Source organism: Taudactylus pleione, unplaced genomic scaffold (assembly GCF_031769625.1).
Source record: "Taudactylus pleione unplaced genomic scaffold, aTauple2 ptg000089l, whole genome shotgun sequence".
NCBI classification, from domain to species: Eukaryota; Metazoa; Chordata; class Amphibia; order Anura; family Myobatrachidae; genus Taudactylus; species Taudactylus pleione.
The window spans coordinates 10234324-10253791 of NW_028284491.1; the positions used below are offsets into that span (position 1 = coordinate 10234324).

The following is a 19468-nucleotide window of genomic DNA, read 5'->3' on the forward strand; positions in this document are numbered from 1 at the left end:
TTCATTATGAAATGAAAAGCAGTTACAGGTTTGTTTATACCTTTCAACCAACATGGCTTCATCCAGATTTCTGTTCGACCCCCAAGGAGAGACTGGAATCCCGGTTTCCGATGTGAACCAATGGCATGTCAGCTGTGACTATCTTGGGTTAATGTTTCTTGTGGGCCCAGGGTAACTTGCTCAATGTGTGGAGTGGAGATGTTACAGAGTGATGGCAGCACAGATGTGTTGTCTAGATATGCTGGTATGGTTGTGGAGCCTTTTTGTGCTTGGCGGATGTTTCCATGACTTTCTGCACAGGTGAGTCAACAGGGTCAGTGGTCTGGTTAACACAGGCTTTCTTCTTCGGGGTCCATGGGATCACAGCCAATATGTTGGGGTATGTGATCCAGACACCAAACAGTTAAAAACAAGCTCTCAGTTCCCAGGATGCACTGGGTCCTCCCCACATATACCTCTCCCCCGGCCATGGTAGTCAGTTCTTCTTGTTTGGTGTGGTTGACACCACATGGACAGTGGGACTGCAGGAGCAGTCCCATAGACAAGAAAGAAAGTTTTGACTCTCCACCTGAGCGGGCGGCACGTGCTGACAGAACGGAAATCGTAAGCAGCTAAGCGACCGGCGGAAGCCCGTGTAGGCGCTCCACCTACTCCCTCCGGCGCCGCAACACTGGTGTGAAGTCAGTGGTTTCGGTAGGGGCGTAGAGCCCTGGACTGCATCCGCGACAGAGGATGCAGGTAAGGTGCTGTCGGCGGCCGCTGACACTGGGATCACACAAGTCCGGCCTCTGGCGGTGGAGACTGGCTGGGGGCACGCTGCAGTGAGGAGTCAGGTAAACTGTATCCCGCACTAGACTACCGGGACGTGAGGGATCCTGACAGCCGGGGACTAGTGGCGGCAGCGAGGTCAGTGTGCCGGGTGGATCCATGCAGCATAGGGGAGGTTTGCTTTTCCCTGGCGGCACCTCCCCCCAACCTTCACGCTGGCCCAGTCCAAAGGTTCCCGCATCTGGGTTTGCTCCTCCCAGCCTCCCTCTATAGGAGTCAGCCAGAGACCACTCTCAGATGCTCTCGGTGGCTGTACACTCAGGAGGCTGGATCAGTCTCTCTGTATACCTCTCCTATACAGGTTTTTACAGAGCTCTCTATCCTAAGCCTGAGGCTGTTCGTAGTGACAAGAGCTTAGAGTGCATATATTCACAAGGGGGTGAAATGTTTATGCATTGCATGTGATTTGAATGTGTGTGTGGTACTGCCTTTTATGCCAAGAACTGTCAGCTTGTAACCTATCATTACTGTTTTCTCCCTATAACCCTCTACTACAGGTGTGTGGGCAGTTGGGGTGAAACAAAATCACATGTATACTCAGAACTTGACATAAAATATTATTTCTAAGGAGTCTGAAAGACAGGTGGCTAAAACCCCTGTGCTGGTATCTTGTATGGCTTGCAAAGCGGTTATCCCCACAGGACTTCATACAAAATGGTAACAGCTTTAGACAATCACTGCATCAGTCATGTTTACCAACCTCTGGACCAGAACCCCCTGGGGCTTCTTTTTCCCAGATTATGGCACAAGTGGCGGAGCGTTTGGCTGCCCCAGCTCCCCCAGTATGGGGGTACCTTCAGCAGATGCAGCCCCCTATGGTTATGCCCTCTGTTCCCATTGTGGGTGGACATGCATGCTGAACGGGGCATGGCATCCTCTTCAGCGGCTTTTCAGCAACCGCCACAAGCTGCTAGATCAATGCAGCCAAAGGCCAGACGGCGTTCGGCCCCTCAGGCAGGCCACGGCACAGATTAAGGAGATGACTCTGATACATCCTCGGAGGATGAAGAGATACTTGATTCCTCTCAGGAGTCTGTCTCCGGAGAAGAGGAGGATAATTTTTCAGTGTCTGACGTCCCTTTTTTTGATTAGGGCGGTCAAGGCTGTACTGAATATAGATGAGGGAGAGCCTCCGCAGAAAAAAGCACCGATATTTAAGCGCCAGAAGGTGTTCAAGGCGGAGTTCCCCAAATCGGAGCACCTGTCGGAGCTTATGGGGTAAGCATGGAGTTGTCCAGGTAGGAAATTCCGTCCTTCAAAAAAGGTGGCAGCCTTATACCCATTCCCTTCAGAGGAGTGTGCTAAGTGGGAAATTCCGCCGTCTGTAGATGCACATGTTTTACAGCTGGTAAAGAGTGCCACTCTGTCCATACCATCTGCTTCCTCTCTCAGTGACTCCACGTATAGGAGACTTGATGGTTGTCTTAAAACAATCTTCTCGCTCTCGGGAGCGGCCACTCGTCAAGCTATGGCTACGGCTTGGGTTTCCAAGGCCATTGAAGAATGGATGAAGGCACTGACAGAATCTCTGCCAGAAGCATCCAGGGAACAGCTGGAGATTATTTCCTATGTCAAGGAAGCAGCGTCTTATCTGGGAGACGTGGCATTGGATGCTGGTATACTATCTTCCAGAGCATCAGCGGTTTCGGTGGTGGCAGGCAGAGCCCTGTGGTTAAGAGATTGGAAGGTGGACGCGGGGTCCAAGAAGGCCCTAGAATCCCTCCGTTTACGGGAGGCGTTCTCTTTGGCATAGAATTAGACAAAATTGTGGCTACGGTGGCAGCCTCTAAAATGGCTGGCCTGCCGTCAACATCTGTGACCAGACCTAGACTGTCGTCCTTTCGGGTCTTTTTGCCCGTAGGGTAAGGCGAGAATTAGTTCAGCAAAAAGACCGGGCTCTAAGAAACCCTGGCCGAACAGGCGTCCGACTCCCAGAGCCCGAGATAAACCAGTGGCCTGATGGGACGGGCCTCCCCCTGGGGGACACCAGGGTAGGAGGCCGACTTCTTCGGTTTTCGGACACTCGGCATCTCACGACAACAGATGCCTGGGTTCGGGGAGTGGTCTCCCAGGGGTACGCCCTGACATTCTGGAGAAGTCCTACCCAAAGATTATTTTGCATAAGCCCAGTGGTGGGTTCTGTAAAGGCCTTGGCCCTTCAACAGGCTATACAATCCCTGCTAACGGCGGGAGTCATTATCCCGGTTCCAGAGAATCAATTACAGATTGGAATAAAATCCTATTATTTCTGATTCAGAAGCCAAATGGGTCCTATCGGCCTATTCTAAACTTAAAAGGGCTCAACACATTTCGTATGGAAACACTGCGGTCGACTGTGTTGGCAATGGAATCAGGATTTTATGGTGTCCCTGGTTATCCAGGATGCTTACCTGCATATACCAATCACCCTACCCCACCAGCAATTTCTACGATTTGCGGTAAGGGACGAGCACTTTCAGTTTCAAGCTCTGTTATTTGGCCTGTCAACAGCTCTGCTGGTGTTTACCAAGGTTATGGCGGTAATAATGGCATGTCTCAGGCGCCAGCGTGTCATGATTCTGGGATACTTGGCGATCTCCTGATACTGGGGAAGTCTTCACAGGAGTTGCAGAATCATCTGGGACTGACTGTGTTCTGTCTGCACAGTCACGGCTGGGTCATAAACTGGAAGAAGTTGTCGCTTCTCCCGGTACAGCAGATGATTCATTTGGGGGCACGCATGGACTCCGTGGGTCAGAGGATATATGTGCTGGAGGACAAGATTACAGCCCTGCAGTTGCGGATACGCAGATTGCTGCACAACAGGCGGATATCGGTTCAGTTAGCGATGTGGGTGCTGGAGTCAATGGTATCCACCTTCAGTATGGTGGAATATACCCAGTTTCACTCCCGACCATTGCAGCTGTTGATTCTCTTGCGCTGGAACAGGGAGTACCACACAATCAAATCTCAGGTAATTCATCTCTTACCAGTGGTTGCAGACAAATCATCTCAACCGGGGTCGCCCATTTTGGGTGTCAGATTGGGTGCTTCTCAAAACCGATGCCAGTCTTCACGGTTGGGGAGCAATGACTGGTCTGCGCACATTTCAAGGGATATGGACAAAGGCAGAAAGTCGTCTGTCCATAAATATCCTGGAACTCAGGGCAGTATTCAGGGCTCTAGTTCAGGCTCAGGAAATACTAAAAGGCAGACTTGTTCAAATTCAATCCGACAATCGCACCACGGTAGCCTACCTCAATCATCAGGGAGGCACACTGAGTCGGGCGGCCATGACAGAAGTATCAAGGATTCTGGTTTGGGAAGAGAGTCACCTCCTGACAATATCGGCCATGTTTATACCAGGGGTCTTAAACTGGGAAGCGGACTTCCTGAATCGGCAGGAGGTTTATGCCGGAGAGTGGGCTCTGCATCCACAGGTATTTCAGAGCCTGGTGGACAGATGGGGTCTTCCAGAGATAGACCTCAAGTAGAAACCACAGGGTACCCAGATATGAATCCAGCCCAGGGATCCAATGGCCGACGTTACTCTGCGACGTGACTGCTGGTCGCTGAGAGTTTGGGAAGGTCTGTGAAATTCTCCTGTCTCACAGGTAAGTGGATTTACTACACCAGTGCCTGGGCAGCTGCTCCAGATAACGCATGCCTGACATTGCACCCTAGCTGTTGTCCTAGCAGTTATCCGCCCATATATGGTGTCTCATCATGTCAGTGGACTCTACACCTTAGAATTTTTCAGGTGTGTGGGTCCATAGTTCCAAAACAGCCGCTGTCCTTGCAGTCATTTGAACATATCTGTACCTGCTCATGCCAGTTGACCCTGCATCTTAGTTATTTCTTGGCGTGTGGGTCCATAGTTCCGCTCTATTCCACCATACCGGAGAGATACGTTGTCTGTCTCCACTGGTGGTGGTAGTATCACCCTGCCTTCATTACCAGAGATGCTGTCTCCGATAGGTGTGAGCATTGTTGGCTGAGGCTTCAACTCCCAGGTTGCAGTCGCTGGTTCCAGTCTTCTTTTAAAAGTTATATCCCTCTTTTGTAATTTTCCTCCATCTTTTGAGGGGCTGTCATTCTCTGTCAGGAATAGTTATATAATTCTCCTTTTCTACCAGATGGAAGCGTGATAGTCATTCTCCAGAGAGCGAGATAAGCTTGTAGTGCTGCTTCACTATGGCTAATGCTTGTTTTGGGGGTCTTTTCCTGATTCATCTCTTAGGCTGGACTAGAGATAGTAACGCTATTTTGCTTGAATCTGTTGGGGTTCCACTACAGTCTGGGCTGACACGCAGAAGGCTTATGTTTTTCCGTTCAGGGATGTTTTTCATGACCCCGATGCCATCACTTGGTTCCCTCGTGAGACGTGCTGTTAATCCCCTTCTTATCTTCGGTTATCCAAGTTAGTGTATTCCTGTCAGTCCACGGCCTTCTAGACACGGACTTACGTCTTATCCAATGCACCTTCATAAAGCCCTCCTAATGTTCTAGCACTCACGGTTACCTGATTTTCAAGTGCTAGGTTATCCCAGGTGGTTTTCCTACTATGTTTCGTGCTTAGGAAGCTGGTAGCGACGGCACACTTCCATCACCTTTTGGAAGTTTTGTTGTTGGGCTGTTACCGGGGGGTTTAGTTTTTTCCAGGTGAGGTGGACGCTGGTTTTACCTGGGCTCGCTAAAGGGTTTCCTGTTGCAGTCTATCTAACCTGCTGTCTGAGCCTCTGCAAGATGTTGTGGCCTTCGATCTCTTGGGGAGGAGAAAAAAAAAAAAACAAAACCACCCTCTCCGGGGTAATGCTGGCCATACACTGTAAGATTTTCTGTCCAACCATCCAACTGGTTGGTTGGAATGAAAATCTGGTAACGGATGAAAGCAAATGACAATCAGCAATTTGCTCCCAAATGCAGGAAAATGGAGAAAAACTGTTTGAACAAATTGTTAAGAGCAAACATTTAACAAACTTGTCTTGACGACCATTTTAATCTATTTTATGGCATTTAGGAGCAAATTGCTGATAATCAGTTACTCCCATACGTTACCTGATTTTCATTCCAACCAACCAACTAGTTGGATGGTTCGACAGAAAATCTTACCGTGTATGGCCAGCAAAACTATAATGTGACATACAGGTCAGCGGTCAGGGACCGCTTTCTCAAGACAACATAAGTGATACAGTGCAGAAATCAGTGTTTAAATAAACCACTGGCACACCTTTTCAAGGCGTATGTGGGTGAGTGCCTGTGGATTATCTGTGGGGAAGCAATACCCCCTAGGAGGGCACCGGAGCCCGTTTAACTCTATGGGCTGGTGAGTGCTGGGTTTTTCTGGATATATAGATATATATAGATATAGATATATATATTTATATTACATATCTATTTATTTATTTATTACATATCTATCTATTACACTTCAGGGTCCACAGGGTTGACCTTGCGACATAGCTGGATCTGGATACACGGGCACCATGCAGTTAAAGCTTTTGCTGCTCCCAGGATGCACCTCGGTCCATCTTACTCTATACCCCGCCCCCGAGCCACAGGCACCTCAGTTTTAGTTGGTGCCCGGCCGGAGTTGGGTCACCCTGGCGCATGTATATCTTCCTGCATGGTATGTGACTTTTGCTAGTACTGCCTGTCTGTGCTAATTTTCTGCTGACTGTCATCTCATACCTATCCTTCTCCTACTGCCCGGCAGGTGTGTGGGGGAAGGGCTTTTTTCTGTGTACCTCACTTATATAAATCAAAGTATTTGTGAGGTCAGTCACATACAGTGGTGTGCTACTCAGTACCATTTTGTGGGCTGTTTGTGTTGCATACTTAGGAGTGCGCAGGTGTTACTCCTCACCTCTTCTCGGTGACACATATTTATTGCAAATTTATTGTCATGTCTGATGAGGAGATTGAGCTCTCTATGGCTCCTGTGGTTTCCTGCCGACGCTGTTTGGCAGGGGTTGAGAGGGAGGATTTCACACAGGATGGTCTGTGCGGGCGATGCCAGCTAGTACCTGGCCCCTCTAAACCCCCTTTGGCGCAGGATCCTCCTTGGGTGAAGTTTTCGCAGGTGATGGCGTCAATCGCGGACCGTTTAGCGGTCCCGACTGCAGTACCTACTAGGGCTTTGCCCCAGTCTACCATCCCCCATTCCCCGGGTATTCTGCATTTGTTGCAGTCTCCCCCCGGGTCTCAGACTGTGGGTCCTTATTCGGGGTTGCCTGTGTACATACAGTCTCCCTCAGTGACGCAGCAGTCCATGGTGCCCTTTCAGGGGTATCCTCAGGCGGTTCCTCCACCCTGGGTGGATGTACTCTCCAGCTCTGTTCAGAGTCTGGCGGCCTCGTCTTCAGCTTTTCAGTCGATGTTACAAAGTGACATTCCCCCAAAGGCGTACAAGCGCCCCGTTATGGCTTCACTGGCTGCGCAGTTAACTGACACGGACGTGTCTTCAGATGACGGAGAAGTACATGAGAACACTGACTTGGATGCCATGGCCCAGGAAGTGGAGACTAAGTCCTCCCATTAATGTGCCGGCATTGGTTAGGGCGGTGCGGGCCATCCTTCACGTAGAGGAGGATGCACTGGCTCCTAGGTCGAAGTATCCTAATTTTAAAAAGGCTAAGGTAACTTCGAATGTTTTTCCCCTGTCTGACCAATTAACGGATCATATGGCGGGGGCCTGGCAGTCGCCCAGTAAGAGACTTCAACCACAGAAACGGTTGGCATCCAATTATCCTTTTCCTGAGGCTCATTGCAGGAAATGGGAAACCCCACCTGCGGTGGATTCCCATGTTACCCGCTTAATTAAAAGCGCTACATTGCCGTTAGTCTCTCTTCTCTGAAGGGTCCCACGGACAGGAAAGTGGATACTTGTTTAAAGTCTCTCTCTTCTCTACTCTCTGGGGCAGTGGCCCGTCCGTCCATGGCCATCTCTTGGGTGGCTAAGGCCGTTGATAGCTGGGACGCTTTGGAGGATACTTTTCCAGAGGATGCTCCGGATATCCAGAGAGCGTTAATAGGACAGATGAGAGATGCGTCTTCCTATATTGGGGAAGCATCGTTAGATGCCAGCCTGCTAACCTCTAGGGTTTCGGCTGCAGCTGTGTCTGCTCTTAGGTCCTTGTGGCTGCGGTCCTGGAGAGCTGACGCAGACTCTAAAAAGGGCCTAGAGGCCTTACCTTTTAATGGGGAGTTGCTATTTGGTCCAGACTTGGATTTAGCCAGAGTATCCACTATTTTGTCCAAGTCAGGCTTGCTCCTTTTGGCTTCAGCACCTGCTAAGGTGAGGAGCTCCGCCTTTCGGTACTTTCGGGTTCAGGGTAAGGCTAAAGGTCAGTCCTTCCCGAGGCAGTTGATGACCAAGACCGCCTCTAAGTCCAAGAAGCAGGCCTGGAGTGCCAGGCACCCTTCTTCCAAGCAGGAAGATAAACCTTCTGCCTGATGGGACGGGCCTCCCTCTGGGGGACCCCAGAGTGGGAGGCCGACTTCAATTTGCCCAGTGCTGGCACAATACCACCACGGATGCCTGGGTTCGAGAAGTGGTCTCCCAGGGGTACGCCCTGTCTTTTCGACAAAGACCGCCCTTCCAGTTTTTCTGCACGAGTCCTTCTCAGGACAAAACCAAAGCTTTGCAGATTCAGGGAGCTTATAGAGTCCTTGCTGAAAGCAGGAGTCATTGTTCCCGGGGTACTACTCTGTTTCTGGTGCAGAAACCAAAATGGTTCTCATCGCCCTATCCTCAATTTGAAGTCTCTGAACACATTCCTCAGAGTTCCCAAATTCAGGATGGAAACGTTACGTTCCATCATTCTGGCGATGGAACATGGGGATTACATGGTCTCCCTGGATATCCAGGATGCCTACCTCCATGTTCCGATAGCACCTTCACACCAGCGGTATCTGAGGTTCTCTATCCTACATCATCACTACCAGTTTCAGGCGCTACCCTTTGGCCTCTCCACGGCACCAAGGGTATTCACCAAAGTGATGGCGATCATGGCCGCACATCTTCGGACCCAGAATGTACGGCTGCTGCCGTACTTAGACGACCTCCTTTTGCTGGCGATCTCTCCGGAGGTATTGCTTCAACATCTCCACCTGACGATCGCTTGTCTGCAAGCGCAAGGGTGGATGATAAATTGGAGAAAGTCCTCCCTGATTCCATCACAGTAGATGGTTCATTTGGGATTTCCTGACTCCGGAAAAGGTCTCCTCCCTACAGCTGCGGATACACAGTTGCCTGAGCAGTTGCCGCCTGTCGGTCCATTCGGCAATGAGAGTTCTGGGGTCCATGGTGTCTGCATTCGACATTGTGGAATTTGCCCAGTTCCATTCCAGGCCCCTGCAGGGACTGATTCTATCGGAATGGAACGGGTTACCTCACCAGATCTGGTCTCAGATGCTGGTGTTGTCCCCGGCTGTTCGGCAGTCTTTGGCTTGGTGGCTTCAGACAGCTCATCTAGTCGAGGGGCGCCCCTTTTCGATCCCGGACTGGGTCCTGCTCACTGCAGATGCCAGTCTCCGGGGTTGGGGGGGGCAGTGACAGACTCGTTGTCACTTCAGGGACATTTGACTGCGGAAGAAGCACTTCTTCCCATCAACATCCTGGAACTGCGGGCTGTGTACAGGGCCCTGCAGTCTGGCACCGCTCTTCAAGGAAGGGCGGTTCAAGTTCAATCCGACAACGCCGCCACGGTGGCGTACATCAACCACCAGGGAGGAACTCTCAGCCGGGCTGCGATGTCGGAGGTGTCTCGCATCCTTACTTGGGCGGAGTGCCACATTCCAGCAATCTCGGCGGTCTTCATTGCATGAGTCCTCAATTGGGAGGCGGACTTCCTCTGCCGTCACGACGTGCATCCCGGGGAATGGTCGCTTCACCCAGAGGTGTTTCAGCTACTCGTGGACAGATGGGGGCTGCCTGTGCTGGACTTGATGGCCTCCCGTCACAATCACAAGTTGCCCGTGTACGGTTCAAGGACAAGAGACGCAGGCGCAAGTCTGGTAGACGCGCTATGGTGAAATGGAGGTTTCAGCTGGCGTATCTGTTTTCTCCGATATCCCTGCTACCTCTGGTCCTGCGGAAATTCAAGCAGGACGGCGGCACGCTCATGCTGGTGGCTCCAGCGTGGCCCAGACATCCTTTCTAAGGAGCCTTCTATCGACGCTCCGTACCTTCTTCCTCAGCGTCAGGACCTATTGTCTCAAGGGCCCTGCCTTTACCCGGATCTGCGTTGGCTGTCTTTGATGGCGTGGCTCTTTGAGACAGCCGTCTTAAGGTCTCTGGGCTTCTCTGGTTCGGTTATCAGTACCATGCTCAGGGCACGCAAGCCTGCTTCCGCACGGATTTACCACAGGGTGTGGCGCACTTACTTTCAGTGGTGTGAGTCCAGAAACTATGATCCTCAGGTGTTCCGAGTTTCTAGGTTCTTGGAATTTCTGCAATCCGGCTTGGACCTAGGTTTACGTCTTGCCTCCAAGAAGGTTCATGTGTCTGCGCTGTCTGTGTGGTTCCAACGAAGGATCGCTACACTGCCAGATGTTCACACTTTTTTTTCCAAGGTGTTCTCCGAATCCAGCCTCCCTTCATGCCTCCTGTGGCTCCTTGGGACTTGGCGGGTCCTGCAGAGTCCTCCTTTTGAGCCTCTTGAGTCGGTGGAACTCAAGTGGTTAACATTTAAGACTGTTTTTTCTCCTGGCGATTGCTTCAGCCAGGAGGGTGTCAGAGTTGGGGGCGCTCTCCTGTAGTTCCCCCTTCTTGATTTTTCACCAGGACAGAGCGGTGCTTCGCACTCGTCCTGAGTTTTTGCCTAAAGTGGTTCCACATCAATCAGGAACTTGTGGTGCCAGCTTTTCAGTCACCTTATCTTTCAGCTGGTGAGGCTTCCTTGGATGCAGTCCGTACTCTCAGAATTTATGTGGACTGGACTGCTTCCGTTAGGAAGTCTGATTCTTTGTTTGTCCTCTTTGGTTTTCACAGGAGGGGTTGGCCTGCCAACAAACAAACGTTAGCCCGTTGGCTTTGTTCTGTTATTTGTGAGGCTTATGCACAGGAGGGTTTACCTGTTCCAGCCACTGTTAAGGCTCATTCCACTCGTTCTGTGGACCCTTCTTGGGCTGCTAGACGTGGCGCCTCTGCTGTTCAGCTATGTAAGGCGGCCACCTGGTCTTCCATTCAGATGTTTTTGAGGTTCTATGAGTTTGACACCTTTGCCTCTCAGGATGCATCCTTCAGGCACCGGGTTCTTCTTTCTGCACAGGAGCGTCCCCGCCCTTAGTTGAACTGCTTTGGGACATCCCCAAGGTCAACCCTGTGGACCCTGAAGTAGAAAACAAGAGAGATGGTAAGAACTTACCTTTGTTATCTCTGTTTCTACGAAGTCCATAGGTTCCACAGGGCACCCGCCCTGACTCTCCTGTCTTCATATGGGTTGTGTGGCTGGTCTCCGGGTTTTCAGTCTCCCATTTCTGTGAGTATGGTTTTCTTGTGTGTTCCAGTCTTCCTTCTCTGTTTCTTCTCCTCCTCCGGCCTTGGCTGCTTACCAACTGAGGTGCCTGTGGCTTGGGGGGCGGGGTATAGAGGATGGACCCAGGTGCATCCTGGGAGCAGCAAAAGCTTTAACTGCGTGGTGCCCGTGGATCCAGATAAAGCTATACCGCGAGGTCAACCCTGTGGACCCTATGGACTTCGTAGAAACAGAGATAACAAAGGTAAGTTCTTACCATATCTCTTGTTATATATTTTATAATTTTTACTGTGTGGCAGTCTTGGGATTCTATTGTCAGAGAAGGTTTTTTTCTCAAGCTTGTTCTCGGTTTGTTTCCCTTCTCCTGCCGACTCTTGTTGGTGCTCTGTTTCCAAGGATCAGGGCTGGTCTGTTTCAGTTAATATTTCAGTGTTCTAAGGGAGCTCATCCACGGTTGGCAACTAGGGCCGCCATTTCTCCTGTTTCCTGCAGCTGGGAGTTGTGAAATTGTCTGTGACTATCCTGCGTGGAGTTCTGATTCTCTTCTGTGCTCTACGATGCTTGCTCCTCAGCTCTTGTACCTATCGTCAGTGTGTGACTGTTCCTGTTTCGGTTGGCCACTAGGCCGGCAAGTTTCTCGGAGGTTAGCTTTGGGACATCCCCGTTGTCTATACACCAGTGTCCCCTAGTGGATGAAGGAGAAAATACTTTGGTACTTTACCGATAAATCCCCTTCTCAGTTTCCACAGGGGACACTTGACGCCCACCCACCGCTGCATACCTGCCATCTTGTTTGGACATTATTTTCTTGTTGGTCTGCGGTACCTCTGCATAATATTGTTATGTGACCATGCGTTCCCTGCATTGGGTCACTCTTTTCTCCTTCAGTTGGTCTTTTTCTTTTCTGTGGAAATCTCCTTGTCTTCCTGTTGTCTTCAGTCTCCTCTCAGTCTCAGTTTCTCAACTGGGGCTGATGGGGCATAGAGGGGGAGGAACCAGTCACACTTCTTAATAATTTAAAGTGCCAAGCTCTACTCTACCACCGTTTGTACCCCATTGTCTATGCTCCAGTGGCCCCTGTGGAATCTGAGAGAGGATTTTTGTACCGATCATCCCTATTTTTCTTGGATGGCGGCACATGCTTGGCACCTTGAACGCTGGTTTTCAGGTTTTAATATTTTAGCCAAACCTTTGTTTTGCATTAATATGCCATTGTTAGCTCCATTCCTACCACACACTGTCTGACAGTCCAGAATTTTTTTTGACAATCACATTTTTTTGATTTTCTGATTAAATTGAAGCCTCAATATTTAGAGCAGTGGTTCTCAACCTAGAACCTTAAGTTTTCCAAGCAGGTCATGTTTAGAGGATTTATGTCTGTGGAAGCAGCTGAGATAATTATCAGCAAAACTAACTCACCTGTGCACTATTAAAGAAATCCACAAAACGTGACCCGTTGGTGTTTTTTGTGTGCTGGAGTTGAGGACCCCTGTTGTAGATAGTTTGGTCAGTGGCTTATAAGCCTGTTTTATTTACCCCTGGTTAGTTGCACAGATTTTTACTTATTTTTTCCCAATTCCCTGTTTTGGAAAGCAGTGGAGTAGCTGATGTGGCAATGAGGCATGGCCTCTGTGGAGGAGGGGCTAACATCTACCTACTGTCCTGCCATCTAGTGGCAGGGTTTTCCCCTCCCTACCAAGAAAATCCATCTTGTTTGCTAAGAAGAGAATGTCCCAGCCTGACCTATAGTTCTTGCATTAATAGTGTAGCACTTTAGTACTTTTTGTTTTCTTTTTTTTTTTTTTGGCCACTTAATATATTATGGACTGTGTGCTAATATGCTGTAGATCAGGGCTTGACAAATCCTGGGGCCAGGTCAACATGGTGACCAGATTTTGCTGCCTGGCTACCAGATTTTGCAGGGGGGGGGCGGAAGCAGACCCTCGTCAGCCCCAGTGCAGATTAGTGTCTGTAGTATTGCAGTGGTCATTTCATGCACAGGAGTGTGCATGTGCTGAGTCTCCTACGGTGACTGGTGTCTGTCCGTCCTGGCCTGCATTGACTTCTCCTGTACGTCCCATCCTGCACTGACTCCTTCTCTCTGACCCGGGCCTGCACTGACTCCTGCTGTCTGTCCCAGTCTGTGCTTATCCTCCTGTACGTCCCAGCTGTCTGCGGTATCCTAACTCCGGCTGCATAGAGCTCTCCGGTAAAAGGGTCTATGTGTGGCTAGGGATTGCGGAGCGGCTTCAGAGGGATAGTGGTGTGACCATGAGGGGGACGGCATGGCTGCGGAGGAGTGGTTTGCCCTCGGGTACCCCCCTAGTTGTGTGGCCATTGAGGGGGGCTAGCTGCTCAGTAATGTGACCGCAGGTATGGGTTGTTTGCCCGGGGGGAAGTGGCACAGCAATGTCGCTGCAGAGTGGTGGTTTGCCTGGGGTACCCCCTCAGTACTGTAGCTGTGGGGGGGTTGGTTGCCTGGGCGGTTGGTGCTCACGAATGTGGCCCGGGGGGAGCTGTGCAGAGCAGTGAGGGGGCCTCCATTTTACTATATCCATTTAACTGCATACATTTTGTGGACTAGTATAGTGTGTATAATAGTTGCATGACACACACAGCTGTGCTCCTCACTCACTTCTGTATTTTGTTTGTGGAGACGGTGGTCTGGCTTATACACTTTCATCCTGGCTTCTAGATTTTAGATGAATTTGTCAAGTCCTGCTGTAGATCAACTAGACAGTAGCTGGTGACCACTGTTAAGCTGGCCACACACATAGCGATATTTTACCCGATCTGGCCGAATCGACACATTGGAACGACAGATCGTGTAAAATATGGCCAAATTGAGAGTAAATCGTGAGTTCACGATGCGATGCGCGTCCCCGCTGGTCGCACATCGCATCTTCAGATCTGCCGTGCAGTAGGGCAGATCTGACAATCTAGGACCCGAGGCACTGTGAAAGTATGGATGCAGGAGAGATCGTTTGAAGATTGGACACCAAATTGTGTGCAGAGCTGCCGGGGATAGTTTCAAGGGAAATCGTACACTTCGGCTCATCTTGAGCACATCGCTATGTCTGTGGCCAGCATTAGGAACAAGCTCAACATTTGATTTGTTGGAAGTTTTTTTTATTTTGTTTTGTTAGGGATGGCATTCTGGGCTTTTTCCCCACTTAATCAAATCTGATCACTTGTCTATGAGCATATTTTCTGGTCGTCTTGCTAGCTTACCTTACTAAATGCCCTTATTTTTGTTTCCTCAGGTGCCTCTGATCTGCATACTGCCTCTGCTCTTCTCCACAAGGCTTTGGAGTCTGTAGCTCACTTTCCCCCTAGTGTCCTCTATTCCAGGCTATGCCGACTTCTCGCCCTATGCTCTGGAGGACAGGATCCATACATGACTGCACGCCTGGTTAGCGATTCTGTTTCCATTACATTGAGGCATCAGTTGCTCAGTGACGTTCATCGAAAGCTGCGGTAAGTGATGCTTAGTAATCTGTCTCATCATAACATTATAGCATTTATTATAAGGCAGAATGTATAGCGTAACCATTTAGGGCTTGTTCACACAGACTGTACAGATTTCTGTATGACATGTTGCACTGTTATTTGCATGCTGATCACAACATGTGTTGTACCAGTCTCAAATATGCTGTGTAACCACACTGAAGGTGCATACACACAACGATTTTTTTGAACGATTATCAATAATATAGTTTATTGTTCAATCGTTGAAAAAATCGTTCACTTTCTGAGTTAAAACGATGAACAATTATCGTTCATGCGCGTTCACGTTTGTAGTTCAGTCAGACTGACCAACTCAATTTTCAGTAAGGGAATATGCAAAAATCGTTTGTAGTTCAAAAAAATCGTTCATTACATTTAGTAAATGAACGATTTCAGTAAACTATTTTCGTTCATTTTTCCCTTGAAAAAATTAACGAAAATAGTTTACTAAAATAATTCATTTACTAAATCGTTGTGTGTGTGTATGCAGCTTTATATTTATCCTTTTTTTATTTATTACTTTACTGCATAGTGTCTTGTGCCCCAAAGGAGCCCTTTATGCGCTATCCCAAAGTTTCTCAAACTCCGCCATTACAGTCCTGGTTTTAAGGATATCCATGCTTGAGTACAGATGGTTAAATTCTAATTTTCTTATTACTAATTAAATGCAATTCTGATGTGCTCGCTCACCACCTACCCCAATGAATATACTAGTATCTGGTGAGCGGCGGAGTTTCATATCCAAATGGGTAATTATTATTAACAGTCCGAAAACTAGGCGCAGAGGCACAGAGAAAATAATGTGCTGTATTTTACTAATCAATGTTAGTGCACATATACAGTTTAGTATAGTCGTCTAAAGGGGTAAAGCCCATTTAAGGAAAGAAGTACATTCCATAATATTTACCATCAACATCATGTAAGCGTTGTTTTACATGGCTTATGACTAGTGGCATGTCATTTAAGGGTAAACGTATTAAAATTCAATCCTCTTTCTCCCATAGGAAATTAAAGAAGGAAGGTGTAGGGGATGTGTCTGACAAGTTACAGTGTCTAACTCTAGATGATCACAAGGACCCCCGAGTTCAGTACTTATCACAACTTGAGGCACTCTTCCAGTTCCCAAAACAGTCTCTAGAAACACGCACGTTCAAGGAGCAGCTCCAGCAGATCCCAGCAAGTATGTCCCCTACTGACCCTGATTTGTGTACAGCAAACTCTGTGCTTTAGTAACTGACCCAGCTCTGATGTTTCACAGACACAACCGTGTGCATACTGACCTTGGCTGACTCCCAGCCAAGAAGCCCCGGAGATACTCTACTACTCTGCAGACTTCAGCAAGGAAGTGCTCCTGTTACAGTTCAAATACCCACGGCCCATTTGAAGGTAAGACGGGGCTGCTACCGCTCACCAGCCTATAATCTGACGGAATGAGGGTGTATGATCACCTGCAAAAGAGGAATCCTTATGATTTCTGGAGTAACTCAAGACATTAGACTTTCGAACTTAGGGCCTTATTCAATTAGAGGCGAAAAGCCATAATCGGCAAAAAAGTTTTGCCTATTGCCGCTTTTCGCCTGGTTGGAACTTATCTCCAAATTCAATTCCAGCTGGAATTCACCCAGCGGAAACTCAGTGCAATGTAATAGGCGAAAAGCGATTTGCCTATGAATAGCAGGTGAAAAGAAGTGCAGTTTTTATTTTGGGGTGCAAACATGGGGAAACGACCGAGAACCCTTGGCACACTCACCCCCCTCCCCCAAAGACCAAATCTTGGGAAAAAAAAAATCAAACCCAAAGAACACCCCAAAAAGGTACTTTAATTTTTGGGGTGAAAAATTGGGGGGACAAGCATAAAATCTAGCCAACTAGACTTCTTGGGGGTCTGCAAGAATGGGTCAGGTGTTTTTGGGATTGCAGGTGCATGTAGCAGGTGCTTTTTTGTTATTTTTTTAAAAGATCACTTTAGAAACATTTAAATATGCTAGCACCCATTATCAAGTACCCCATATTTGACTGGACTTCTTACACATGTACATTGATTCCCTATGTTAATGCATATTTGTTTGGGGTACAGACTGATTTCCACACTTCTGACAGTACTTTCCGCCTGTTCCGCATTCGGCACTTTCCGTTTTCGTGTGGTTTGGAATTGAATAAGGCGATAAGCGGGGATGCGCACAAACTTTTCGCCTCTAAAACAGGCGAAGGTGGGCAGGCATAAAGTCTGGCACTTTTCGCCTCTAATTGAATACGGGCCTTAATAACTGAGAACCTTATGTGGAAGAAACGGTATATGATGTGATACAATACATATATTTCCATGGGGATGGATACGAGATGCCAGTGTTTGGGATCCCGGCGGTCAAAATCCCGGTGCCGGCGTCCCGACAGGGTTAGGATACAGACACTTTCAGTAGTATGCCAACGCTGTGCCTAGCCTAACCCTCCCTCCCGTTGCCTGAACCAAACCCTACTCCTAGTGACTAAACCTTAACTCTTCCTCCCAGCACCCTAAACCTAACCCTCCCCCCAACCCCGCTACTTACCTTCGGGATGTTGGCGGCGGGATTCTGACAGGTGTCGGGATACTGAACATGTCCCGTTTCCATGTCTTAGATCAGGGTATCCACAGTTTGGATTTTGTGGCATGCATTTTAAAATCAAACACCTTTTAATGTGGCGAAACCACTCCCTTAAAATCAGTATATTGTGTTCTAATCCTTTCCATTTATGAACCACCTTCACTATATTTCACTCTGGTGTAGTCTTTTATAACTAATTTCTTGAAGGGTCATACAGACTTTTGCAAAATTTTTTTCATATTCTTTCCAAGTGTGTACAAATGTAAAGTGCTGGTCAGTTATGTACTGTGCTGTTCACTAGGTGCCACTAAGTGCAGTTCTACAAGAGTTTGATGAAATTCAAAAACTGCAGAAAACCATCAACAACTTAACAGATAAAAAGGAATGGTGGGAAGGACGCACAGCGCTGGACAGTCGTATGAAGGTGAGAATGAGGTCTTTCCTCTGCAAGTATTATCATTCTGCAAATGGGCTTAGAGGTCGTTTTACCTGGGACCTATTAATTCCCTATTAGGGATAAGTTTGCCTGCTTCAGAGTCCCACCAGTGTTCACCAATGTACTTGGAGAAAAGGATTTAACTGAAGTGCAGAAATCCCTTTTACTCCAGTGTATTATCGAGAGATAGATATATATCGATATATATCTATCTGTATGTATGAATACATTTCTATCATCCCTAGGCTTTAATACAGTCACTTGATGAACAGATCCTAGGCTGTTGGAAAGTACTTCTATCACCCCCATGCTCTGCCCCTGCTGTTGAAGAGGAGGCAGGAGGACTCTCTAAGGCACTGTCACTTTGCGGCTGGAGTAGAACAGAAACGGCACTCCTGAAGGTAACCATGGTTAGACAGCAACTCTGTGTAAAAAGTAAGATTTCCTATTTTTATGTTAATGTTTAGATAAATTAAATGTTAGGTGATGTAAAATGCAATGAAATGCAAATCCAAAATTTAGACCCTTTTTTTCAAAAAAAAAAATTTAAAATATATTTTTCTCTACAGGTGATCTTGGGATGCTGCCACTGTTTATCCCCAGAGCACATCTGCTCCTTCACTCAGGGATTCGGTGCATCTAGAGCTGAACAGGCTCAGGAGCTTCTTCAGAAAGCTATTGATAGACTGAAATTAAAAACAAAACCTACTGAAGGGCATCTAGTTCTAGTTTTGGATATGGTGAGTGCAAGGTCTTCCTGCTCAAATGCTTTTGTTTCAAATCGGGTTTATTAATGGCCATGTGTTACTTTGTTGGGTGGAAATTATGTTAACTAAGGTGTCACAAAAGTAAGTAAAGAAAATAATCTTAAGATTGTCAAACATTACCCTGTGTATATTTGTACATGCAAAACAAATTATTTTAAACACTGGTGTAATAACGGTAGTTTACATTTTTAAAAATCTCATAATTGGGATGGAGGGGGGGGGGGGAGGAGAGAGGAGAGAGACATGCCTTTAATAGAATTTATATTTCTTCACAATCCATAGAAGACAGAGGCTTAGACCATGGGTATAGGGTGAGCAGGAGGAGTTGGAGCATCAAATAGTTAAACTTCTCCCAAGAGCCCCTGCTCCTCCCCGCCACGCCCCGCCCCCATCCCCCCCAGGCAGGCCAGTAAAGTTTGGTGCCTGCAGGAGCAAGGCACATGTGGAGACTGCTCTGCAGTCTAAACTTTTTACTTAATTTTTTCTACTTTTCTCCTTCGTCCACTAGGGGACACTGGAGCTCAAGACAGTGTGGTATAGATGGTGTAGAGTAGAGCCTGGCACTTTAAATAATTTAGAAGTGTGACTGCCTCCTCCCCCTCTATGCCACATCAGCCTCAGTTTCAGAAATGTGCCTGAGAGAGCCGGTAGCACTTTAGGCTGTCTCCAGCATTTTCATGTATATTTTTTAATTTGGTTTTATTTAACAAGCACTGAGGACAGGCAGTCTGCTTACTGTGGCAGTCTGCCTGCTATGTGGAAGCCGCCGAAAAGGGTACTGCCACGGCTACTACAGCCTTTGTCCGGTGAGGAGGGGGCATACACATGGAGTCATCGGGCCCTGCGAGGATCCGTCACAGCTGACACAGGCTTGTGCCCAGTTTC

The 19468-nt window shown here is 48.1% G+C and overlaps 1 protein-coding gene across 2 annotated transcripts in view; it reads left to right on the forward strand.

Annotated features, from left to right (window-relative positions):
- Positions 1-19468, forward strand: part of ESPL1 (extra spindle pole bodies like 1, separase) — a 113873-nt gene that overhangs the window by 69883 nt on the left and 24522 nt on the right. For both annotated transcript variants that reach the window (XM_088469163.1, XM_088469164.1), the window contains exons 21-26: positions 14552-14765; positions 15800-15975; positions 16054-16181; positions 17682-17804; positions 18062-18217; positions 18386-18556. In XM_088469163.1, coding sequence (XP_088325289.1) covers positions 14552-14765; positions 15800-15975; positions 16054-16181; positions 17682-17804; positions 18062-18217; positions 18386-18556 — 968 coding nt within the window. The remainder of the gene's footprint in view (positions 1-14551; positions 14766-15799; positions 15976-16053; positions 16182-17681; positions 17805-18061; positions 18218-18385; positions 18557-19468) is intronic.